At 34.7% G+C, this 26,955-nt stretch overlaps 3 protein-coding genes across 4 annotated transcripts in view; 2 read left to right on the top strand and 1 right to left on the bottom strand.

Moving 5' to 3' along the window:
• Positions 1–7,357, top strand: LOC144836076 (WAP four-disulfide core domain protein 1-like). Its single transcript, XM_078691256.1, has 6 exons — positions 1–188; positions 798–1,161; positions 5,941–6,124; positions 6,344–6,385; positions 6,867–6,908; positions 7,000–7,357. The coding sequence occupies exons 2-6, from the start codon at positions 1,060–1,062 to the stop codon at positions 7,149–7,151; spliced, it is 522 nt and encodes a 173-aa protein (XP_078547382.1). The 5' UTR covers positions 1–188; positions 798–1,059; the 3' UTR covers positions 7,152–7,357.
• Positions 7,358–7,413: 56 nt separating this feature from the next.
• On the bottom strand, positions 7,414–11,631 carry LOC144836066 (peroxisome biogenesis factor 2-like). Its single transcript, XM_078691244.1, has 7 exons — positions 11,494–11,631; positions 10,983–11,060; positions 10,670–10,732; positions 10,076–10,267; positions 9,475–9,627; positions 8,492–8,740; positions 7,414–8,074 (listed from the first exon to the last, which is right to left on the bottom strand). Exons 1-7 carry the CDS (start codon positions 11,542–11,544, stop codon positions 7,976–7,978), a joined length of 885 nt encoding a protein of 294 aa, XP_078547370.1. The 5' UTR covers positions 11,545–11,631; the 3' UTR covers positions 7,414–7,975.
• Positions 11,632–16,228: 4,597 nt separating this feature from the next.
• The window catches only part of LOC144836049 (uncharacterized), a 33,865-nt gene continuing 23,138 nt past the window's right edge, over positions 16,229–26,955 (top strand). For both annotated transcript variants that reach the window (XM_078691222.1, XM_078691221.1), the window contains exons 1-4: positions 16,229–16,624; positions 18,281–18,577; positions 25,506–25,694; positions 26,736–26,819. In XM_078691222.1, coding sequence (XP_078547348.1) covers positions 16,577–16,624; positions 18,281–18,577; positions 25,506–25,694; positions 26,736–26,819 — 618 coding nt within the window. In that variant the 5' untranslated portion in view covers positions 16,229–16,576. The remainder of the gene's footprint in view (positions 16,625–18,280; positions 18,578–25,505; positions 25,695–26,735; positions 26,820–26,955) is intronic.

The following is a 26,955-nucleotide window of genomic DNA, read 5'->3' as shown; positions in this document are numbered from 1 at the left end:
TCCCTGGCCACACGTGAAGGAATGTTTACTAAAGAATTTAAACCAGTGGGTATTATGTGTGTCTGCCGTCGACACAGCTCAGTTCGGCGTGTGTTGGACCAGACGTTGAATTCACGTGTAGGTAGAGATATTGTTTACGTTTAGGATCAGACGATAATCTTACGCGCGCGTGGGATCAAACGTTAAAGGTACGTACGTTGAATAACGCAATGTATTTACGTTTTGAATCAACCGGACGATTCACTGACGTGTACTGTTGATAGAGAGACGATCATCGTACGACGGTTCAGTTAGGATTAGACTGTACACGTGAGATCACACGATAAAAGTACACGTTGGATTAACGCGGTAGATTTACGTGTTGATTCAGGCGGAAATGACGTGTTGCACAACGATAAAGTCACGCGTGGAATCAGCATATTATACGTACATATTGGGAGAAACGATTACGTTTACGTTTAGGATTAGCGATAATTGTTTGAACGCGTCAGACAATACGTTGCCAGCCAGACGATTAGGCTTAACTTAAGTTCTGTCTACACTATCAAACTAGTTTGACAAAAAAAGTGTGATTTGCCCAAATATGGTAGTGATATCATTATGCCCAAATATAGTAGTGATTTGACATCATCATGTCCATATATAGACACATCACATTTTTTTGTCACATAACGTTTGATGTAGACAGAGCTTTATTTTATATTATAACGGGACCAGACGATCATTTTACGTGTTAGACAACAAAGATGATTATCAGACGATAGACGATTTTAAATTACATTTTTTGTTTGTTTCAGCTTGTAAGCGCGCTCAAATTCAGGGATCTCATTGGAGGAGAGCCAACGTAGTACAGTTAAACTTCATTGTATTTTTCATATAAGGGAGGACAGGACGGTGATACAGTTCTCAACTTTTTAACGAACTGTGTGATATTACGTGTGTACAGTTCGTTCGTTCGTTTGGAGTGCTGGCGTGAAACACCGTTTGTATAACTATTGGCATTATACGTGAGCAGTTAGGCGGTCTCGTACGAACACTACGCAGATTATACCTGGGAAGATGAATGTGAGTGCGGTGTTTTTTGGAGTATACCTACTTGTGCTGATTGAAAGTGGCAACTCTCGATCACATCATCACAAACATAATAGGAACATATGTAATGTAAGTATTAAAGAAATTAAGAATGGTTGTTTAAGCTTGGTTATCACTAGAGCCGCAACGCAAGGACGTACGTAACGTAAGTGATTTGACCAATCACAATGATGGATTATTCAAATGTAATCAGGTCCGACTTAGTAGGACCAACATTCACATCTTCAATAAATGAATAACAGGTTATCATCTATTGGATTGTAATGTAGTTCGATGATTTCCAATCACTAAACATCATATGAAGTAGTACTAGTAGTAGGCCTAAAGCCAAATCATCATCCAGAGATAATTGGGCCTACAGTATGGTAAAATATATTTTCATCGGTAATGGAGGGGACGATAAACAATTCATAATTTCGCTATGGCCTTATTCAAGCCTCCCTTAATATAAAATGTTCTTATAAGTGTACTTTATAATAATTAAGCCCACCGGTAAGAAGTCACGATTATCCATCCAGGGGTCAGGTCAAGCATGCAGATATATGTCAAGTTTAAATTACAGAAATTAACAGATACAAGATAAGCTATCGTCTGCTTGGCGGTATCTGATCATCACATTAGCCTTAGGTTACCAGACACCTGTGGTGATTACCTGAATGGGTTATTGTTCTGCGTATTAAGTTTGATGAGACAAGATAACGTTCACTAACTCAACGTCACTAAACAAATCAACTTGAACTTTTGACTTCATAAAGTGGAAAAATAACTTGGTGGTAAAATGGTGGGTTCAATTCAGGTAGAATGGTGATCTTTCATATACTCAAGGCATTTACACAGGCCCTATATACTTTCTGACGATTTCAACTAAGGCAGTCTAACAACAGGTTCTGAGCTCTGTTAGATCAAAGATGTTATGTGTAGTTGCGACACGATCAGTTTCTTTGCCCCCCCAAACCAGAAACTAATATACTTGGTACTTTAACCGCTAGCATATGAACTTGCGCAGCCAATCATAGATCAAAGGACTGTTACGTGTATACAGTGCGAGCTCAGCATCTTGTTTTTAGATTGCCTTGTTTCAACCAGGGAAGCCCCCCACCGCTCCCGCCCCTCATAAATTAATGTATGCTTTGCATTTCATTGCCACCGATAGCAGGCCCTAACCAGGGAAGAGTAAACACTGCCCTAACCTATTTCAAAATACAATTTCACAATTTCTTCCCAAAATCCCAAATTATAAATATAAGGGATAACCAAAGTACCCAGAGGAGGCCCTATGTCATTTCCGTTTTTATAGTTGTTTAATTTGAAAAGGAAATTATACCAAATTCAACTCATATTTTAAATTATGTAGGACCGTATCACACGAAGGAAAAGGCAACATACATAATTAATATAAACGAAAATTAGATTTCAGATTGAATAGTCAACTGTTATTTCCCGTAAAACATGAAACGGTTCTATATATTATGAAAAAAATTTAAAAAGTCTTTCTTCATATTTCTTCTCGACTTATATTCCCCTTCTTCTTAAAAGCGTCCAAATGGGCCTTAGAATTCGTTTCTTTCATTCACTATACAAAACTGTCTTTTATTCAGCCGGCCCGGAAAATATCCGGTAGTTTTAAACTACTATTACTAATTAGTTTAGTTTTTAATTAGAAAATATAAAAAATAAGAATATTGTTAAAGTAAATATATTTTGGCGCACCATGCCTACTCTAAAAAGCTAAATATTTATGACGTGTTTCGAGTCGATTCCAGCAACATGTTATCTATAATAAACATCTCAGCACCATATATCATGATTTGTCTCTCAGGAATTCTGCGGTTCATGCAATATGTTTGCAGAACACATGCAGGCCTATAGCCGCAAAAATATTTCATGGTTAGTGATCATTATTTTGACAAGTAGGACAGTTCAAACAAACAACCCCAAATGGTCTATATTGTCCCTAGGTACGCATAAAAAGTTGTAGGCCTACATTAGAGATGGTCATGATCCCAAATACTGTAATGAGGATAGGCTACTGAGAAACCCCTCTCCAAAACTACTGCTAGTATAATTTTATCTCAGGGTTACACTGAATTAAGGCAAATTTACGAGCGGTAACGGTAAGCGGAAAACTGCGTAGCTTGTCCCACGTAGAATCTGTTTCTATCCTGAACGGAAACTGTCGCGTCTTTAAAGGGTCTTTCACACCTGTTCCGGCACGGTTCTGGTCCGGCGAATCGAACATCAATGTTTCGTTTTCACGACGCTCCACGCGGCTATGCCGGAACAGGTGTGAAAGACCCTTAAGCGTGGTTCCCACTATAGAACGCAACGCAGCGACGATCGACGCAAAGTGCCGTATTGCGTAATCACAAGTGGGAACCGACGACGCAATAGTGCTGCAAACATCGCAGGCGGGGGAAAACACAATTATTAGAAGGGCATTTGCTTACGTTGCGTAGATTGCGTTACGTTGCGTCGCTAGTGGGAACAAAGCTTTAGTGGGAATTAACCAAGCTCAACTTAAGCTTGGTTCCCACTAGAACGTAACGCAAGGACGTAAACGCAACGCAAGCGTTTTAACCAATGACAAGCGAAGTTATAGACAGTTAGCAATCACAAGCGAATAAGCCATCGCTTGTGATTGGTCAATTCACTTGCGTTGTGTTACGTCCTTGCGTCGCTAGTGGGAACCACGCTTAAGCCAGGGTCCATCTAGTCAAACATCTTAGTATAGCTAGAAATAGGTCAGACCAGGGAGGTATCACACATTGAACTAGATTTTTGCTTTAAAATGTGTGATAAGTCATTTAGGTCAAACAAGTAAGTGTGGCCTACCAAAACAGCCTTTTATTGCTTATTATTACAGTGAATAAATTGCAATCCGGCATTTGGATGTTTTGACCAACTCTGCATAGGTCAACCCAAAAATGTGCAGTAGGCCTACATTTGAGAATACGCAATAAATCATTCATTAAGAGGGGAAAGAGGAGGGTTGAGAAGTGGGGGAGAGCAAAGAGAGAAAGTAGGCTAGAAATGTGTATCTTCATCTGTGCGAAAAGCCAACACTTTATAATGGATTCTTGTTCTCTCCAATGAGAGATTTTATATATGTTTGGGGTATATTTGTAGATAATTCTTAAATTCAAGTTAATTCAAATGTAAACTGCCTGTAATTGTATTGGTAGCAAGACTTAATGAAATTCAATTTGTTCAGAATAAATTTCATAGTCTCTTTCACACCTTTGTTCCAAGTAATTGGTAACTGGATCTACATGTTGCTGATACTGAACCATATTGATGTTACGAATGAAAGATTCTTTGCCATTTGTTTTCATAATTTTGCTTTTGGTGGGGCAATGATTGACTGCTCGCGACAGAAGAAAACAAACTTTGCAGTCATTAACATTTCGGAGCACTCCGTAACGACAGGCTTGCACAAATTCACGGTGAGATATTCTTGTGAGAGAATGGCTACGAAAATCCAAAACACTCGGCAATTTTCACTGTATAGATAATTAAACCCCTTTTTTTCGATCAATGGATGCTATAAAACGTGGGCCTAAATAATGCCAGAGATGGTGGTCGTTCAATAGAGGTGGTCACTTACGAAAGGTTTTGTCGATTATTATGAGAAGATGGTTACGATGTGTGGTCGTTTTAGAAAGTTGGTCGCTTATGAGAGGCGGATAGACTGATAGCTAATTTTAAAGATATGCATTTGCATATGATACATAGGTTTAATATTAATATTTTCTATATTCAATAGTACCTACATTAGCTGGGAGGCAATTTTCGTTACTACATACATTAGCTGTTGACCGTTCATTAGCTGGTGTTGATTTTTTTATTTACTACATAAGCTGTTGGTGTTTCTACATTAGCTGGAGGGTTTACTATATTAGCGGTGGATTGTTCTACATTAACGGTTGTTTCTATAACATTAGCTGGCATTTTCTACATTAGCGGTTGCAGCAGTGCCGCCCATTAGGTTCATTTTCTATTTTTGTTGTTGCAGAAACATAATACTCATGTTTACTGTTGATCTTGAATTCATTTGGTCGCCGAGGAATTGAAAGTTATTGCTGGTGATACACTAGCCGATCTGCCTTGTAGGAGATCACTTTGACTTAATTCATGCAGCGTGGTCTCCCTTCACTTAAATATGTAGACGGCATTGTAGCAGCGGGAGGGAGTGAAAGCCAGAGAACAACATTCATTGATAAAACTTCATGATTTCATGAAACAAAACCTGTTTTGTTGAAATACTTATAGCATGATAGCTGCTTCTATAATTACCACTGTACGGCATTTTGGCTTTATTTTTCGATCTATAATTTCGTCCAAATAAACAAATTATACAAAAACGAAAAAAAAAAGAGTTAAATTTGAGATTGAAAACGACAAATAAGTTCAATCAAAAATCGATTCATGAGTCATATTAAATAAACACAAATTACACGTTTGTACTAAAACTACAAACTCAACCTATACAGTAGAATCCCACTGTTCGGACACTAAAGCTCTGTCTACACTATCAAACTTTATGACAAACAAACGTGATGTGCCCATATGTGGACATGATGATGTCATATCACTACCATATTTGAGCACATCACACTTTTTTTGTAATAAAGTTTGATAGTGTAGACAGAGCTTAAGATTCAGGTTCATGTTAAATTTTAAAAATAATATTAATATTACGATTGCTAGTAAAGTACCACTGCAATTAAACTAGAAAGAAATTAATGACGCTTAATGAATTAGCACTGTTACGATGTTGTTGTTTGGCTGAAATGATCATCATTATCATCTGTCATGTCATTATACTTATACAATATTTATTTTCCATAGCACGGAAGGCATCGTAGCAATGTCGAGACCAATGATGGAGAGTGTCCGCCGTCTACGAACGGAGGCAACACGCAAGAATGCAACACTTGTACGTGCCTAGCCGATTCACAGTGTGGACACGGTGAAAAATGTTGTCACAATGGTTGCGTTTACACGTGTATGGAGGTGATAACTCCCCCACTTGGTAAGAACGTAACTTATCACTCAACTTTATCGGGGAATGGCAGAACCTCGGCCCCCGCAAGTGTCTGGTTTCAAGTATGACGAAAGTGGGTGGTTTATGGTTACTGTATATCACAGGAACCTCGCCCCTCTTCGCTCCCCACCCCCAACAATATTATTATATATTGTTTAATTATTAGAAAATAACAAATATTACTTAGTTATTCACTCATTCTTTCAGTTTTTGATTGGCTAGAGGAACCAATTCGGCAGAGAACATCAGGTATGAACATTTGTATTTCTAAGATAAAAGGGCGTAGGCTGGTTTAGGCATGGGGAGTGGTTAAGATTCGAAAATCAGATACCAAGCTTTAAATGGGTGATACAGTGTAGGAGCAGAAGTGAGGACCAACTCCCAATGGGAGAGATGATGTCAGACCACAGACACGTACGACATGATTCTGAAAGATTTTCACGTGGACTATTTATTTTTATAATATGCCCAGGTGCAAGTCGACTGGCAAACTTGAGCACTTGTTCAGTGGCATTTTTGGCGTTCGCTCTCTGACATGAGTACTAGTGGAAGTATACGTCAAAACATTGAATTTCAGTAAAACAAACTGTGCATTTGCAATAGATTTAGTCCATGATCTAAACGTTCATTTATCTGTCGACGAGTACAGTCGACTATGACCCATGTGGACGTGAACGTTGTACACGTTCACTCAAATTTAACAATCCATATCATCATTTATTATAAATAGGAAAAGCCTGGCTTATCGATGGACCAGAAGACAACTTAGCAGGTACGTTTTGAATTTGTAGTGTTACTGTTTCCTATTAATTTATTTAATTTTTATTGTTCGTAATATGTTTTAAATATCCTTTATTTAACAGAGGAGACATGTAGCACAAGTATATTTCCGGATGATGATAGCCCGCCACTTGAGTGTCCGACAGGTTACGAATGCTTTATACAAGATGAGGGCGATGTTGAACACAGCGTTCCGAACAGAGGGGTGTGCGTCAAACAATATACCAGGAAGTGATGGAGACTATATCAAAATTTAATTTTAGTTATATTTATTAATACATTTTTATTAATATACAGTATTATTTTCTATTATAAAATAATTTCCAGAATTTACACCAGAAAAAATTAATTCATGTATTGTATTAAAACAAACATTTTCTCGCAGGCTAGATTTAATTTAAATCTTTGATTAACTAAAATACACATTATGATTTAATTAAATCTATTGCTTTCAATGTGGGATTTTTTTTATAAGTACTCTGTGAAAAGAAAGATGTTTATTTATTATTCTTTATACTGGGTGACCTCTTCAGTTAAAGACTGGTCTCCCAGAGGGCCCAGTTATGATCAGTAGCTGTGAGTACTTGTACACCAGGGTAAAAGAGACTTTCATCTCGAAAGATGTACTAGGTTCTTTAACATGCACATGAGCCAGATGTGTACATTGCACCTACAGTTTATAGTCCGAGAAGACTCATTCTACCACCAGAACCATGGAGCAAGGCTCAAACTTTTGCCGATGTTACGGCTACATAATTACGGTTCCACTGCCTTAACCGCTCGGCCACTCACTCAGTTGTTGACAAAAAAAGTGATATGCCCAACACATATGGACACATCACATTTTTTCACATAAAGTTTGATAGTGTAGACAGAGATTAAGAACCAAACAGCCCACCTAGCGCACACCTAAACATTTTGAGGAGTGTCATATGTAGCACACCTGCAATTTTCAAATACAAGGCCTATGATTGGATAATATTTCATTTCTTAATAATAAATTACATGGTTTAATTATTGAATTATTTACAACATTACATACATTATCTTCTATATTTGTCATGATATCTCAACTGTCACTTGTTGAATAGACTTCATTCCGTTTGGTTTGTAACTGCATGATGGACAGGAGTAAGTGGAATCAGCCATCATATTGCTCTGTGAATTTAATTAACAAAAATATAAAAATCAAATCAAATAAATTTGTTCCATATATAAAAAAGTTATATTCCCATTTAAAAACTGTAAAAAATATGCCCTATTAGTATTATGATGATGTATTATGCTATATTTATATTCCATGAAAAAGAACCTATCCCCAACCCCCATTACCATTTACAACCTAGAGTACAGTACATACCTAGTGTACAATCAGATTTTATGTACAGGTACTGAATATAACCCTTTTATCTCTGCCAAGTCGATTAATTTATTCAGTAAAAATTGACTTCTGTTGGCTTGTACAGTAAATATGAAGGTCAATGAGAGAGGTTAGTGATGGAATATATCAGTGACAATACATCATTTTTCTTAGTGTTTAACCCATATTGATTAAAAAACAAACACCCGTATTACCTTAATGCAGTAATAGCAAAAGACATGTGCACAGCCAACTTCCCTGGGCATTGTTGGCCATTCTCCGCATATTGCACATTCTTTATACATGTTTAGGGATCGAGAAGACGGGTTTGATGAACTAGGAGTGTGGAGCTTCTTTTGAAAGAAATTTTGAATTCGTCTGTAGTTGATCAGAGGAAGGACGAAGAACAAGAACTCGGAGAATCCATGCCACAACAATTCTCTTGTCATGAATTCAAAACTGACCTGAAATGAGAAATGAACCATTTTTTATTGTATTGGCTAAAGCCCAGTCTACACTATCAAACTTTGTGTGACAACAAAATGTGATGTGCTCATATATGGACATGATGTCATATCACTACCATATTTGGGAATAACATTAACAAATTTGGTTCATCACACTTTTTTTGTGTAACTAGTTTGATAGTGTAGACAGAGTTTAATGTATTGATGCACAACAATTAATTTCCCGACAACTACACTCAAGGACCTCTCACACCTGCAAAAAGTAACAACTTGTAACAACCAGGTTTGCATAGTGTGAATGCAATCTTGAGGAAAATCTCTTGAAAAAAACACAGATGAGAGACCTGTTATTTGTCCCGAGTTGTTACTGCGCGCGTGTGTATTGCCCTGGTATTAAACTGACCAATCATAGTGGTAGCATCAAATAGTACACAACTACGCTTTCTCCCAAGATTTCTCACGGTTCTCGTATGAATGCATGTATGAAAAAGTGCAATAAATTGGGAGATCAAACCTGGTTACAACTTGTTACAAGTTGTAATAGTTTATGCAGATGTGAAAAGGGTATTAATTGGAGTTTAGTTGGCCAATATTCCTGGTTTTACCTAAAGACAACCACAACAGAAATAAGTAAAGAAGAAATAACACATGTTAGTGCACCTATAATACTCTTAAAATATTCAATACGAGATTAATTTCATGCATGAACTCATCCAGTCTTTTGTACTCACTTGTCGGACGGATTGCGGTTTTGTGAACGTTGCTCGAATTCCCAGAAGACGCTCAAATAAAAACTGATATTTTCCGTTACGTAGAAAGATGAGGAAGTTAACTAAAGAGGCAACCTTTAACAGCTTCTCTGCCATGTTTAGGAATCCAATTACCTGAAGAAATGACAAAGACCATGTCAACATTATTGTACTGCAGTTACTGCAGTAGCTACATTTTGTTTACTCTCTTGTATGCAATCATTTAGCAAACTAATTTGGGTAATAAATCATACATTGTTTATTGCTGTGACTAACTTAAGTACTCATAAACTTCTACATTGAAAAAAAAATAAATAAAAAATGTACTGTTAGTAGAATAATGTTGGTCGAACCTGTAATCTGAATTATGCTAAATCTCTTTATTGTCAACAAAAATAATTGACAAATAGTGATAAAGAATAGCTATTTAGCTATAAATCAAAGCTTATCACCATCTAAATGTACATACTTACAGATTTTTTCAATAAAAATCTAAATATCTTACGGTTTTCGTGGTTATTTAAATTCTAGGCTGGTGAAAAATTAACAAATTAAAGTCATCATCAAACCTTTCAATTCTTACCCAACTAAATGCAGTTTCTCTTGTAAGCGCAGACAACTCTGTACTCCTTTCTTGGACCCATTTTAACCCTACCAAGACAGCTCCAAAGAGCCATCGTTGACGAGTATGTAGTGGGGAGAAGTTGGATGCATTCCTGTACTTGAGATTTAGCATTTGCTGGCCTAGCGTCGCATCATTTGACAATACAGAATACTGTTGAAATTAAGAGAAAATAATTGAATATTAGGAATATTGCTTATAGCCCTATAAAAAAACAGGGTTTCTATTTAGAGTGTATATCTGTATGCCAACTGATGAATACTATTCTTTATTTTTTTTCTCCACACTTCATTCAAACATTGCAACAGAGTAATTATAACAATAAAAATATGTGGAGGGAGGTCAAATAAGCTAAGACTTCACACCCCATAAAGCAACTTGAGCTTAGGTACAAATAAAAAAAAAAACCAAAATAATAATTTATTATATACTTACTTGTTAACTAAAGTAAAACATATCAGCTACACAAAAAAAATGTAGTAGGCCTAGGCCTAGTAAGTATTGAATAAGTAATTAATATTAAATCAATCAAATTAAAAAACATGACTTTTTTACCTTCCAAATCAGTAAGCGTATGATAGTATTCAGTTCAGGCTCAAATCTTGGTAGGAAATCAGACTGCAAAATAACAAAATATTAACTGATTTTTTCTAAACATTTTTATTTACACAAATTATAAAAATCAAGAATAATAATATATGCCTAGATCATTGGGCTGAGTTTGGCAGTTAACAGGGTAAACTAATCTAATACTTATGTTGTATTGGACAAATATCATATTAATTATACACGATGTTGGAATTTTAAAATTTCAGATTGGGTAAGTGACTGGCATGAGTATAAAAAAAAGTTAAATTCAAACATTTACCTTTAAAAACTTGAAAACATTTGATAATTGTGCCTTGATTATCTGCAGAATCTCATTATCTAATTCTGATGAATCAAGCTGAAAAGTGAAACATTATACAGTAATAATGTAATAAGAAACATAGGCCTAGTAAATTGTCTCTTCTTCTGAGCGAGTCCCTCTACTAGCTAGCCTAGCTAGGCTTACCTGTCCTGGCTGGCAGTCCAGTGTGGTTGTTGTGAGTTAGACATTTTACATTTATCATTTCCGTATTATTTAATATGGAAGCCTACTAGGTTTTGTAGTAATAGTACAATATTTAAAACTGCCACAAATCCCATACTGTTTTTATGAAGCAAGGGGTTGAAGAATTGCCACACGTGGGTTGGGGCAAACCGACTCCTGAATGAGGCTGGTTACAGATTACTCACTCTGGTCTGGTGTAAATGGGGATGATGGAAGAAGATAGGCCTAGCTAGCCTTGGGCTAGTCTAGGTGTCCTCGGTGTCTACCTATTTCAAGCAATGCTTACCTGACTGACTCGTAGTGCCAATAATCCCTTTTTATCTGTATTCGAAGCCATAACAATCAACCTATAAATAAGACTATAACAGCCTTATAACGGCCTAGGCCTAGGCTATATAGTTTGAACCGTTTTTGTCGTCTTTTGGGCCGGGATTAATACCTGTTCAAAGTTTTATATTGTTAATATAGAGGGCGTACTTTCAGAAATTGATTTATCACAGTTTGATTTCTTGTGATCCGCTTTATATTAACATAATACTTCATATTTCATATTGAAAAATAATATGTAAACAATTTTACATCATTATCACAAAAAAATCATCATAGTTATCCATCGCGCGCCGCCTATCTAACACGTTTTTGTTTGGTTTTTTTTTAAAGTTGATTTTACGATTTGGACCCTGGACAAAGTTAAATAACGTTACAAAAGATAAAACATTTTATTTGCAAAATGTTACAAAAGACAAGAAATGAATAATATGCCATAATTATTCTGTACCCGGAGCAAAATACTCATAAATAAATAATTTATATACAATTTTAATTTCAATTGTGTATGAATTTGGTGGCTACTTCCAATACATTGATCTCATTCTTTTAGTGTTTGTGCATAAACGCTCGAAACGGCACGTTATCACTCGTATAATGAATGGAATTGTCGATGACTATTCTAATTATCGCAGTAAATAGCTCGCTACCATCGACTTTTGTTAAAAGGCTTCTTTTCTTAAGTGTACGTGATAGAGCATTATAGCCTTGCATAAGAGCGATATTATAATTTATGTTGGGTGTGGCCGGCATATACATAGATTAGGCCTCTCATAATGAGTGAATGAGAAATAGTAATTATTTTGTATGCAGTCTCTACCAGTTGTCTTTGATATAACAGGATAAAATATACACTGGCGCACCTGGTGCTTAGTTTCCATCGGTCTGTAGGCTAATCAGGGAGAATCGTTAAGAAAAATTGTACACCTCCCTTCGTGTAATGAAGCCCGTGGATTTGTATTGAGGAAACCGGCGATTCGAACCGAAGACAATACAGGAATTGGAGAGGGTGCATACACTACATCACTGTCCAATAGCTCCAGTTGTGTTTTTGTTTTGTACAACCAACCATCATCTCATTTGATTGGCCAATCTGCAACTATTTATCGAGAAGTCTTCATTCTACGGGATGTCCTCTGATGAATCGGGCGAGTCTGAGGTGACGTCACGAACCAGGACCATTTACCATTTCTACGAGTCGTCTGATGAACTGGAAACTGCCATTGGACGGGTAAATATCATATATTCCATATACTTTAAATAGATAGTGCTATATTTAATAGACAAGTTGTGTATACAGCATGTGTGACTCGTTTTTACGTACATGCGATCACATACGATCCTCATGGAGTATCGAGTCTTCTGACGTCAATTTTTTTTTTATCCCATGTGATACTCTGTTAACTGTGAGAGATTATTTAGTCTTTTTAGTGTTTTAGGTAATATTTATGAGTAGGCCTAATGTGCTATGATATGAGCATGTTGTAGTCAATAGAAAGGACACTGAGATGTTTATTGTCGCTATACGTACGAGAATGGCTTTGGTCTTTTGTGAAATGTACACAATTACTAAGGATTTTCCCACTTTCACCACCATCACTATGCCAAATCATGACGTATGATGCTATAATGATGTAAAGTGCATGTGAATCATTATTTTCAAAGACAAAATGATGATGTTATTTAATTTTTTTTTTTAATTTGAATTTTAATTTTCAAAAAACATTTCAAAAGACAAAACAAACAAAATTCACAAAACACCTAAATAATAACATGATATGATTAGGCTACAATGATGTTGATGACAATTATTCCTGCCTTATGAAGATAACAAGTAAAATTTTTTTTTCTAAATAATATAATTTTAATGTTTATATCGTGAAAGGAACTGCCTTCATTCGATCGGTTACAGACAATTACGACAAAAATTAAAATCAATATCGATTTTTGTATTAAAAATAAACATCATTCATGTACAGTACATTTCCAAGGTCGTTCGTTTCTCAGGAATCATCACTCAGCCTAAATTTAAAATTCGGATCACGTCTATGCTGCTGTAGTCTACATTAGGCCCCTATACACTCCATCCGGTGGTGGTGCATTCGAACAATTACTAAAGATATGATATACAAAATATAATATACAATGAATATGTAGCTATTTTACTAATTCTCATTCTTTCCATGGTTTTTACTATGGTGTGCACTGGATCTTATTCTAGATTGTGGAATATTCTGTCTGTTTTGTATGTTGTTGTCTTATGTATTTAAAAAAAATAAAATGATTTGACAGAGATAAAATTTAAACACTGGCAAAGCTCTAGATCTCGATTTAAAAAAGGAGATTTGCTTTAAGTGGGGGATGAGGGTAGGAATGAGCCCGCTTGGCCATCCCTCTATAGTCACGCCTACCGCATCATGAATGTGAGTGAAAACCATGTTAAATGACATAACGCTGTAAAGCTCTGCATCACTATCAAACTTTATGTGACAACACAATGTGATGTGTCCATATTATGGACATGATGATGTCATCACACTACCATATTTGGGCATATCACTACAATTTTTTGGGCACACCTCACTTTAAGTTTCAAATTTGTTTATGTTCATCTTTTATACATACATACAACACATTTAAACAAAAGGTGTAAAAACACCTCACATTTTTGTCAAAAGTTTGATAGTGTAGACAGAGCTTTACATAAATTAATAAAATCTCTGTTTGGTATACGGTATATTAATTTACAGTCGTTTCACGTCTCTGTCTAATATTCAGCAGTCCGGTACAAAATGCCTGATGATATTGAAATATAACACGAGTTTTTTAGGGTAGCTGTTGTATTATGTACGGGATTATATAGCCATTGTTTACACTATTACATGTTCATTACCATAATGATACTTGGAACAGATTTGCTTCTATCTGTGTTAATGGCGGCCATACATTAGCATTGATTACATTACTATGGCAACATATTATGTCTCTTAAAGTAACGAGCCAAAATGTAAAATACAATATTATTTCAAACTGTGTAGCTCACAGTTTGTTAATAAACAAAACATCGACTAACATGTCCAAACACTCATCATTGTGTACTTTCATGTAATGGTGAACATCGATAGGACCTATCTAGCATGCTCATTGATGCGCCAGTTTATCATGTTTATGGCGGAGGGGTTGTGGGGTGGTGTTTGTAGGATGGGGTAGGGGAAGGGCCGGTCATAATTACACCACTGGTACCTATCGTCGCTTCGCGTGCGCACTATATTATTAATTAGAACTCTGCACACGTAACGCGTCCAAACGAGTTTTTATTTCTCCCTTTAAGATAGCAATATCGATTTGCAGATATTATGTTCATACCATGTGTGTATAGAATACAAATAAGTATGCATGTCCATGCACACTATGCGGCCATATAAACAGTTCTTATTGTCTTGTACAGTGTGAATAGACGCTTCTCAACCATGGCCGTTTCTTTCAAGTTTGTATACACTATAAGAATCAGGCTATGTACCGTATGCGTCTTTACAGTAACGTATTACATAAATTAGGGTAGGCCTATGCAAGATCTCGAGAGCATTGGCACATGGCATGTGCACGAAAGACGAAAATTGTGATTTATCTTGAAATGATTGTGAGTATAGTTAGTTAAGTTCATGACACATTTAGATCGAAGCCGACTGAAATTCAGCAATTGGTTTTCTGCAGTAGCAACCTATAAGCCTTCTACACTATCAAACTTTATGTGACAAAAATATGTAATGTGACCATATTATATAGACATGGTGATTTTCTATCATATTTGGGAACCGTCACACTATTGTCAAACTAGTTAGTGTAGACAGAGCTTTAGTTTGTAAATTCGTTTGGCAAGATAATTTTGCTATCATGGATCAGTAAGTTGATAGTTCGAAAAATACAGAAAATTATTTTACAGAGGTTAGGCAGTTTACATACTGAGGTTTTTGAACGAATCCAATAATACTTATTAATAGTGAGAACTATATTACTTAGTCCCATAATGACAACTTCAATGTAAGGTATACTGTGGACTTGGCACCACACACTTCCAGTGAGTGGCCACGTGAAGTTGGCAACAACTCTGGACTTTAATCTTAGTCGCCCTGGAGATACTAAATCTGGTTCCTAAGTTAATAGCTATCACTGGTATGTGTGTTGAGTACAGTCTTCTGACTGATATGCGGCCCTATGTGAATTTGTATAATTGTAAAAAAAAATTTTAGTTACGAATTCCATACGTGGTTTATAATTTAATCTGAGAGAGATGCATTAATTCATTATGCGATTATTTTTCATAAATAAAATCATTACAAAAAAGGCAAAGCAAACAAAATAAATAAATAAAAACTATGAATGCACACAGTTTAACTTTAAAACACAGTAGTTTACTTGGGATTGATTGTCACTGTATTATATTACATTTTAGTTCTTTATTCATTGTTGTCCAAACACTATTGTTTGGCCCTCTTTGACATTTCTGCAAAGTTATTCACACCATGCTCTTTAAAGTCCTCGTCTCTTGGCAACGGGACGCTTCATAGCGTCTGTTCGCTGGGGGTCGCGTCGACTCCGCCCACTTTTCCTGATTATTTACCCTTCGACCTTCTTTCCGTGTGAAGCATCTAGCTTCCTTCCGATTCGTTCCAACTCGCTGTGTGTGACGCGTGGCCTAGCTAGCTGGGGCCTGGTAGAGCAAGTCGATCGAAAACTGTCGTTAAAAGACGATATTATTGATGCAATAGACTTGGCGGACAAATGAAAAGTTGCAAATTGTTTTAAAATTATACGTGTTGGTGGATGTTTAATCGTAAATTAGCCTGTAGACGCCATATGATTTCTGTATAGTTAGGCGTTTGCTGCAACGATCAGATTTTGTGTCAACAGGTTGCGGTCAGGGAAAATTTGCCTGCCCTACCTTGGGAAAGAGTCGAGTTTTCCTAGTTGGCTAGGCCTAGCCTAGATTAAGATTGGGAAACATTAATTGTGTAGTATTTACTATTATATATTGATTGGACATGTCTACACCATCACAATATGATGAACGATTGGAACGAGTGATCCAGGTAAAACATTATTTAAAAATAAATACAATTCTTGTGTTTTTATTTTTTAATTATTGAATTGTAAAGTTTCTTGATCATAAGTTTAAAAGGCCAGAGGACAGGGCTAGTCTACTACTCTAGATATTACTAGATGCTTTTAGATTTATTCAGCACTTGATTAGACTAGGCCTAGGCTAGTTCCTTTTTTGATTCATGTCTTGTTTCTTCCAGGGATAGGCCTAGCTAGGCCAGCATACTGTAAACTTGAATGAATGCATGATTATCCATTGGGTGATTCATTCATTGTACAAATGATGGATCTGGAATTATGATCTTAAATATTATAATAGGCCTAAGTATTTTTTAGACATTTTATTTTGTTTCTTGTTTAAGTAATTTTTTTTTTAAATAATGAGATTTTGACATGAATCAGTAACATTATTATCAACAATTCACTTGGGAGATATGACAGGGCCAGATCATCTTAACTTCACCATCTTCGATATTGAATGCAATGTTTATTAATAAAGTAAATTTTATTAACATGAAATCTTAATAATTTTGAGTTTAAATGATTGACATTATTTGACTGGATTTGCTCCTCCCATTTATTTGAGAATACCTGTAGTTGGCAGTTCACGCCTCCTACAGTGTAATCAGATACAATTGTTTTATGTCAATATTTGAATGATACTCTCTAAAAACCAAAGACTTACTTTAGCCTTTAATAAGTAACTGCGTGGCCAAATGGTCAGTAGTGTGTTTGTGGCATGCCTATGGCTTAGCCTTTTTTAGTGTTCGTTTAAAAAATCTGAAAATTTTCACTGAGTACAAAAATCAACATGGATTCACCACAAGAACAGGTTTGATGGTTTTTTCAGTCTTTAAGATTAACTTGTTCGGATTTAGAAATACAGTATTTGATCACTTCAATTTGAAAAACCTAAAGTATTCATTCATTATCATTAGGAGTTCCATGATGATGTTTGAAAGTACAGTGCTAATATTATTAATACTGAGCTCAAAAACTTCCCTAATATAAAACAATATGAGGCAAGCTGAACATGAAAATTGGGCAAATATGGTATATTAATTGCATTCTGATGTTTACTACAGTATTTCACTTGGTACAGTAATGTATAGGACACCAATATACAGTACACTAATGTACAGTACAGTACACACTTATGTGCAGTAGACACTAATGTACAGTACACACTGTTTAGTTGATTTACTGTAAGTACACACTAATGTACAGTACACACTGTTTAGTTGATTTACTGTAAGTACACACTAATGTACAGTACACACTGTTTAGTTGATTTACTGTAAGTACACACTAATGTACAGTACACACTAATGTACAGTACACACTAATGTACAGTACACACTAATGTACAGTACACACTAATGTACAGTACACACTAATGTACAGTACACACTAATGTACAGTACACACTAATGTACAGTACTGTATGTTTCATTTACCAATCAGATCATTGATTTCCTAATACTTTTACTTATGTTCAGCTTGACTCATAATAATATTGTTTAACTATGCTAGGGAAGTTTGCCAGATTGGCTTTGAGAACAATTAGACAATTTCAATGACTCTGACTGTTCAAAGATCATTCTGCAGAGAAGGAATAATTTTATTACTTTTTCTTATCTATGTAGAAACTGGAAGATACCGTTCTCTCCAACCCAGACGACGACCAGCTACCACCCGTGAAAGGCGAGGACAATAGTCCAACGAAAGTTCCTGCACGAATCCGTGAGATTATCACAAAGAATTTATCAGAGGAGGACCTTACGCCCTTGGAATACACCAACGGCACGACACCAAGCATGATGTCGATGCAAGAAGAGAATCGTATGCTGCAGAATGAGCTTAGCCGAGTGGAGGACCTGCTCGCTGGAAGCCGGGCGGAGCGAGACGAACTTGCGATTAAGTATCAAGCTCTTGCAGATAGAGTAAGTTGTTGCAAATTTGTTTTTCTTTGTATAACATTTTTGTACTTGGTGTAAATTGAAGCTTCTTCTACACTATGAAACAATGTGATGTACCCATATATGGACATTATGATGCTTTATACTTATAGTACAGTAGAAAAATGTGATACTGTTCTGTAACGTTTTGATAAGCCTGTCTACATCTTTATAATTAAAACCATTATTACCATTCAAAACGGTTTTATTATCGTAATATAAACTTCATTATAATCTTTTAGTATTTGAGTTTGTCATTTTACCTAATGTTATAACCATTTATTCTCAAACTGGACAGACTAACGGTTCCAGTATAAACTTTGATCCTTACAAACAGAGTTAGCGTCATTATGAGTGATGATACCAGGCCACAAAATGTTTGATTAGTGATAGTAGTCATGATATTCAAAGGTGCTTTGTGTGCTTAATAGTGCGTGATCAAACACTACTCTTGCCACTTTTAACCCTGTCAATGGCACATTACACCTTTTCAAAATGTGTAGAATATGCTTTGGTTGCTAGCCTAATTTGTTTTATTTGTTGATTGTTTAAAGACGTACAGTATTACCTCCCTGGAAGTTCTGTTTTAATTTTTTCACCCGCTAACAATACTTACTACTGTACATCCCTCCAAATAATGGTGCTTCCTAAAGTTTGTAAATTTTTAAGATTGGAAAGTAACGTAACTACTGTACATTATCATATCGTAACATCAGACTGTGTTGATCCATTGCTGGGTAAAGTCATCCTCCAGCAATTTTTTAGTTTTTTTGGTGATTTCATCTTTTTTCAATATTTTCTTACTAACAAGCTGTACAGTACTGTACTGTAATAGAAACTAACATTAACAACACCATATAGATAAGGAAACCAACAATTAATTAGTTTTATTTTACAATTTCTTTCAGTTTACTGTAGCGTACAGTAATAATACATCTCTCTCTCTGTAGTAGGCCCTACTCTATTTATCTGGTACAAAAATGAAACAAAACTATTTCTTTGTTCATTAGCATCATAATTTAAAATATGATAAACAATGTATCATAATCTTGATAAAGGATGGTACATTATGATTTTGCGAGACTAGTTTCTGTCTAGTGAAGTCAAAATCCAGGTTTTATTTTTGCACCATGCAGTCAACTACTGTACAGTGCAGTAGATGTATCAGTACCCCGTCCCAAACTTGCCATGATGATACTGTAGAATGCCACATTTTTTTACATGCCTGAGAATTGAGATATAGAAAGTGCTAAACTATTGTATTGTAGTGTACAGTAAATAATCGTATGTCCTGACACGTTTATAGCTATTGTACTGTACATCAATAACTTGCATCATAATTTCTTTAGTACTCTAGTAAAATACAGCTGTTGGAATTGTAAGGTTACAATACATAAATTAAAATAAATTCAGTTGTTTGTGGTCTTCTTGGTAATGGAAAAAAAAGTGGACACCATTTTTCAGACATAAGTTCAAATTGTTAGACATAAAACTTTGGGGTAACGAGAGCACCATCAGCACTACCTGTGATGTGGGTGAATGCACGCTGAGTCCTGTCTACACTATCATGTATCATGTCCATATATTGGCACATCACATTTCATTCATACTGTAAAGTATGATAGTGTAGACAGGGAAGCCTCAATTTAAGCCTCAATTTAAGCCCTTTATTAAACTCACACCAGGGAGTTGTTATTAGACAACTAATAACTCCCTGCTCACACTAAAAAGACAGAATTCGGTAGTGAACATGATTTTGTAGTAATCGGGATGTTCATTGATATTGTTGTCAACAGGAAGTCGTGTTCAGGTTTAGGAAGGAACTTGAAATAAGGATTTAACACTCCACCAAACACTTGGATGTTTCATTCTTCTTGTTCTCAATGATTTGTAAAGATTTAATCATTTTTTTGTTCTTAAAAATAGGATATCCCCAAATCTCTAATATATTAATAATTGCTTGGTGTACAGACTTTCATACATGAATGAAGTTGATGCATTTGCCATTGTATCTTCTTTTCCTATTTATATTTTAGTCTATTTTGTGTCTACAGTAGCTTACAATACCTGGATAAACCGACATAGGTCTTTTCCCTTTTGAGGAGAGAACATAAGTCCAAAACGAATAGAATTATATATAGAACACCCTCCAAGATAGTGGTATCGTCCGTGAGTTGCGCGCTCAAGTGGGTGAATATAAAGCCCTGCGGAATGATTACGCAGTAGTGTTATCCGAAAGCTGTTGTAGTATAATTATGCACTTTTCTTTTTGGCTGTTTTACTTTACCATTTTGGTTTATATTTCTGCTTATTTTAGTAGCTTGCCTCCATTACGATTCAGCCACTGATACCCTTAGCATTTTCATTTTTTTCAATTTCAGTAATTTGCCTTTTGATTTTTATAATGCTAATATAATATTAATAAGGAAAACTTTTACCTCAGTACCTTAGGCCTAATTTGGTCGATGTATTTTAAAGTAAAAACATTATCTAAATAATTCATCCATGGTAGCAACAAGGCCTTAATTAATGTGTTAATAGATTTTGTCTTTGCGTATGTGTGAAAAGCTAATTATCTTGTTTGTGTTATCATTGGATTTGAATAGAGCTATTTTGACTTGGTTCATTGAGATAATTCTTTTATTGTTAATGATACAATAGCATTCTTGAAGAACTGTACAACAGGCCTACAAACAAAACCAACCCTTATCTAGTACTGCAAGATCTCTCTTTTAATTAATTAAAAGGTTTTGACTGCATGCAATATACATTTTACTGACTAATGAGCTACAGTACAGTGTGTTCGGTGACAGTCAAAAAGCACTTTTTTAAAATTTTTTTTTCTTCACTTCTTGGTCTCCAATAAAAATAGATCTAAACATGTTGATTTTTATTTTTAAAAGGCTTCAAACTTTGAGGTATATACAGTAGGTACTGTTACAACAAATTTTGTAAATTTATAATTTGTATTCCATGGTTTATTTAACAAAAATCATAACTGATACTGTATGCATCCAGAATATAATTAATGATTTATTAACTGTGATATAACAAGTAGTGGTTGATTTGGAGATGTTTTGGTTTGAAAATTATATTTGAAAACAAGTCCTTTTTGTTTCTATGAACATCATTAGATCAATTCTGTTAAGGTCAAAACTCCTTTAAACTTGACATCATCAACAGCATGCTATAGTAATTTGATTTTATCAACTGCCAACCAATGGTTAATATTTAATCACCTGTACTATTAACCAACACATTGTATAACCTTCAGTTGACTATACTATTACTATAACAGACTAAACTTTATTGATGAATTTGCAACTACAGTACAGCAGTCATTGACTAGTCTGAATCTGGTCACATGACCATAACTAGGTCATGAGGGAATCCCTGGGTAATTTGCATATGAATGAAGCTTTCTGTTTGGCTTACCCCATTCAAACATAAACAGGACCAACTGTGTCTGTGTAGGCTGGTGTTGGTCGATCAGTTTAAATCAGGATTTTCCTGCCTTAGGCTTCATGGATTCTTTTAAATTTACCAGTAAGGTGGTAGATGATGTGCTTTCTGATGTGTACCCGTCTGCGGTAAGTTTTTAAAATTATTGTAACTTAACAGTTAAATTTCTGACACCTGGATTGTTTTGTAATAATTCTTCCCTACTACTGTACATGTATACTATAAAACTATTTGTTCATATTATTTAGTGTTTTTTTTTTGTTTTCATTTTTTCTCAATATAATAAAATATTTAGTTTGTTAAACTTGGGTCAATATTTATATTTATTTCATTTTACTTTTTAACAAAAGGACTGTTGATAACAGTTGGAATTAGATGAAGCTTCAATTTATTCTGAAAGTTGAGACAGACAAACTATCTGCAATGCAAGCACTTTGCTAATTGATTTTTTTAATAATTAACAGAGTAATAATTTATATTTTAACTGGATTTGCATATTTAAAACGTTTAGTCTGTTACTGTGTACAGTACTGTATGTATCCACTACAGATGAGGAAGCATAGATCATCCATTCATTCCATACTTTTTGTAGGCCACTTTTATCACTATCACTACTACTTTTTTTTAATAATGGTACTCAATAAAAATATTCAAAATTAATAATTATTATTTTTTTTGGGGCAATAATATTTTGCCATTTTATTTCAAATTGCAGATAGTGTAAATAAGCAAATATTTGAATAATCAGTTCTAACTTGGCGCGAGAATTTTTCTGTTCAATGATTATAATTTTGCTTTTATTAATATGTACTTAATTAAACGTGAGGTGCATATTAAATACATAATTACTCGACTCTTTATTCTAAACACAAAAGACCCTTCTAGAGATTTTTCGAGGGGGTTGTGTTCATGGTTAATGAAGTATGAACTCGACCATCGCTAAGCGTAACAACAAATTACACGCATCACGTACCGAAAGACGTATCTAATAGCTGCATTGATGCAGTTTTTGAATTGTAGGTCCAGATGTACGGGATATTGTATGTTGGTTTATTCGATTTAGACAGAGTTGTAAGTGCAGGTTGAATTTCAATTGTTTTGTTGATGAACAATAATGGTATATATACAGTAATTTGGTATACTGTATTGGCATTATTGGCAAACTCTCTGAATTAATTTGTAATTCAATTTCTGTAGACTGGCTGTAATGTACATCAAAATTCTACACGACACAAATGAAATTAATATGTAACTTGTTGTTCTTGCTGCCCATGCGGAGGCCTACTACTGTCCATGGTTCTTACATTGACTTTTAATCCTTTTTTGCGAGTGTGTGGTGCAGTGTGTTGGCTTCTGCTTGTGAGATACTTCAGTTTGAATCCAATAACTTAAGTCATATTGTGTCCTTACTGTTGGACATAATGATTGTTGTTTACAATCATGTCACTGTACTTTCTTAATATTTTATAAAATCTGGAATGCATGGCATTCACAATACGTAATTGAGGCTTTTATTCTAACTAATTACTAAGATAGGATGATGGTAAAGAACCCCATGTCAACCTCTCCAGTGAGCAAATGTTCTTGAAATTTAGTGAGGTTTCCAAAGAACTGTTTGTCATCCTTTTCTGATTGTCTTTTATTCTTCTTATTTCATCTGAATGAAAGACGTAACATTGATTCTTTTCAAATAATTAATCTTGATAAGGTGTAATCACAATTTGCATTATCTACTGTACTGTAGTATAGTATTTAGTAATGACAGTTGTACTGTACTTGATGTTCAATCTGAAGGACGTGGCATCTTTGTTCATCTGCGTTTTCAATGTTAAATTATTAATCTTCAACTCAGGTGCATTGCATTGCATGCAGTGTCATTATCCACCATTAAAAAGAAACCCTAACATTTCTCATTCATCATTGAAATCTCAGTGACTCCTTTTGTCATTTCTTATTTCTAAAAAAACACCTACTCTTCTTTTGTTCATCTATCATCAGACTATTGTCAGCTTAACATTGAGTTAACGCTTTAGTGTGAAAACAAACCTTGAAGTACTGTACACATTGTATTGTACATGATTTGTTAACATTAAGGCTATGTTCACACCAATGGATTTATGGCATATTATATTAGTGACTGTACAGTACAATGCTGTAGAGATAGCAAGATAAAATTATAAACTTCAGAGAAATTAAATGTGTGTTCAGACACAGAGCAATGCTTTAGAAGTTTAATTTCTTTAGGACACTTCTTGAAAATTAATAATCATAGAAAATGTTCTGATTGGATAGATAGAATGCTTTATTTTCCCCAATACAATTAATATTATTATAAATATTTTTTATTATATAAAGTTTTAAACAAGGCTATACTACAAGTATAATTTAAAAAACTAATTTGAAAAAAACTTTATATTATAGATTTTAAATTAGAATAGAAAATACACATTGTAATTTGAACTTTTGCATAGAAGAAGAGCTGTAAATAAGATACGATGCATTGATCCGCTCATTTGCATAATCAATATTATCATTGTCATCTACAAGAGGGAGACGCTACCAATTTTATTGAACTATTTGTGTTGTCATGTTTCCGGTCACCTGATACAGACCTGGGAACAATAAGTCCACCTTGGCATATTGTACTGTACACCTCCTAATATAGTTATAGTAACTATAATTGTCAGTATAGTAACCCTCTTTCAAGTATTAGAGCTGAAGATACACTTTGCAAACATGTTACTACAGTATCTGTTGTCATGAACCCAAACAACAGGATTTAGTCATAGTCTATTTCATGTCTAGCTTACCTGGATAAACTGACTTTGATCTATTCTCTACGAGAAGAGAGCTATACTCAAATATAATATACAATTTTATTTAATACCCCTATCAGATAATGGTACATTCCATGAACCCTGCCCTCAATTGGGAGCATCCCAACACACAACCATAATTATTTTTTTTACATAACTTTTGGTTTGTGTAAATTCACAGAATGATATCTTAGAATTGCACTTAAAAGACAATTACTGAAATACAGTATACATTTACTTTAACTACTAAAGTTTCTATGTCAAAATAAAGGTTGTCTGTAATGTTATTTTTAACTGTGACTCATCAGGTCATCATCATACTGTTTTTGTTTTACCTGCCATAATTCATTTTACATTTTAAATTTTTAACACAAAACTTGATTTAAAAATGTTTAGAATCAAACCTTGTTTTCATGACGCACCATGATTGGTGCATAGCCGTGTAGAGTGTCGTGAAAACGAAACAATTGTGGTTCAGTTTTATTTGCCGGAGCCGGACCAGAGTAGATGTGAGAAATGCTTTCAACTGCAGTAATTATATATAATGAAATTACTAGTTCTTGTTTTGTAGTTTCAGTTTCTCTTGGCCTTTCTGAATATTTTGATACTGATATTACTTTTTCTTTCATTTCCAGCTTGAACAGTCGTTTAAATCTGATGTGAACGATCGAGAACGTGAAGAACAAAACAAGAGTCTGGTTGGCCAGAATATTGAACTGCGTCGAAAGCTAGAAGAGGAACATTCAAACTACAAACGCAAGTTGCAGGCGTATCAGGATGGCCAGCAAAGACAGGCCCAGCTCGTTCAAAAACTGCAGGCAAAGGTATAAACAAATCAACAGTGGTTTTGGTTGTCTATGAGTGCCATTTACCTGGTTAAACCAACAGTAGCCCTTTCTCCCAGAAATGATGATGGTGGAATGTTATGTTCCTTCTACAGAGGTGTTGACTGTTCCATTGCTGGGTAGGGATGTTTCAACAACTTTTTTTTTATTCTCTCAGTTGAGAGAGAAGGGCCAATATTAGTTTATCCAGGTAAAAGCTAGGCACGGAATAGACTTACCTTTAGTGTTCTGCACACTCTTTCCAATTACTACATACTTAGCTACAGTAGAGTAGAGTCACCATTTTATTTTTCTGCTGTTGCATACAGTATAGAGAATAATACCATCAGTAGCCGGATAGCCCTGTACACATATTGTTACCAGTACTAACATTTTTCATAATTAGTGTTTTGAGACCAATACCACAGCAAAAGAAATGAATTATTGTTGTGAATTTGTAAATAAGTGTTTCCAAACAGACACAATTTGAAGATTATCAAACATTATTTATGAAAACTATTAAAAACAATTTATAATAATTATTAGCTATACGAAAAATTGTTTTCCCCAAAGCTGGCATTTAAATGCACTCAACAATCAGAAAAAGATGACTATCTGTTGTCTAATTAATAGCAAACTAGCAAACAATATGGATTGGTTGCCATAGTGCCAATCGCAATTTTATATGTCCTAATAAAGTGCATTACTTTTCATCATTTTAATCATATTTCTAATTTCTAAAAGGCTTAAGTGTATCAACCTTAGATTTAAAAGACAGTGTTATTTGAATTAGCTTGTTATTGGATAGAAGATATTTAAAAACAACTGGAGATTATAATAATTGACATTGAAAATGGCTAATGACTAATGGTTACTGTATTAAAATTGCATACACATTTTGCAAAAAACTTTCTATTTTTACAATATACTGTACTAAAGATTTAAAATTCGTAACATTTTCAAAGTGTTGTCTTGTTACATAAGTCATTGTTATAATTTTCAATACTAAATTCATTTCATTTAAAAAAAAAATTTTTAAAGGTCCTTCAGTATAAACGAAAGTGTGGAGAACTTGAAGCGCAGGTACAAGACAAGAGCTTGTCAGAGTCTGATAATGCTGCATCGGTAAGTGCCATTTTTTATTCCTGTGGCTGATTGCAATACTATATTTCCAAATTCTTAAACTTTGTTCCCACTAGAGAGGCAAAGCAAGGACGTAGACTCAACACAATCGAGTTGACCAGTAGTAAATGAGAGTTTG

This window comes from Antedon bifida, chromosome 2 (genome assembly GCF_963402885.1).
Source record: "Antedon bifida chromosome 2, ecAntBifi1.1, whole genome shotgun sequence".
In the NCBI taxonomy this organism is placed as follows: domain Eukaryota; kingdom Metazoa; phylum Echinodermata; class Crinoidea; order Comatulida; family Antedonidae; genus Antedon; species Antedon bifida.
The sequence above is the reverse complement of the archived record's forward strand: the minus strand, read 5'-3'. Positions and strand labels throughout refer to the sequence as shown.

Coding starts and splice junctions, on each gene's coding strand:
- LOC144836066 (XM_078691244.1), bottom strand. CDS start 11,544: ATGGCTTCGAATACAGATAAAAAGGGATTATTGGCACTACGAGTCAGT. Junction 10,733..10,982: donor ATGTTTTCAAGTTTTTAAAG/GTAAATGTTTGA, acceptor GTTATTTTGCAG/TCTGATTTCCTACCAAGATT. Junction 10,268..10,669: donor TACGCTTACTGATTTGGAAG/GTAAAAAAGTCA, acceptor TAATTTCAACAG/TATTCTGTATTGTCAAATGA.
- LOC144836076 (XM_078691256.1), top strand. CDS start 1,060: ATGAATGTGAGTGCGGTGTTTTTTGGAGTATACCTACTTGTGCTGATT. Junction 6,125..6,343: donor GGTGATAACTCCCCCACTTG/GTAAGAACGTAA, acceptor TCATTCTTTCAG/TTTTTGATTGGCTAGAGGAA. Junction 6,386..6,866: donor AATTCGGCAGAGAACATCAG/GTATGAACATTT, acceptor TATTATAAATAG/GAAAAGCCTGGCTTATCGAT.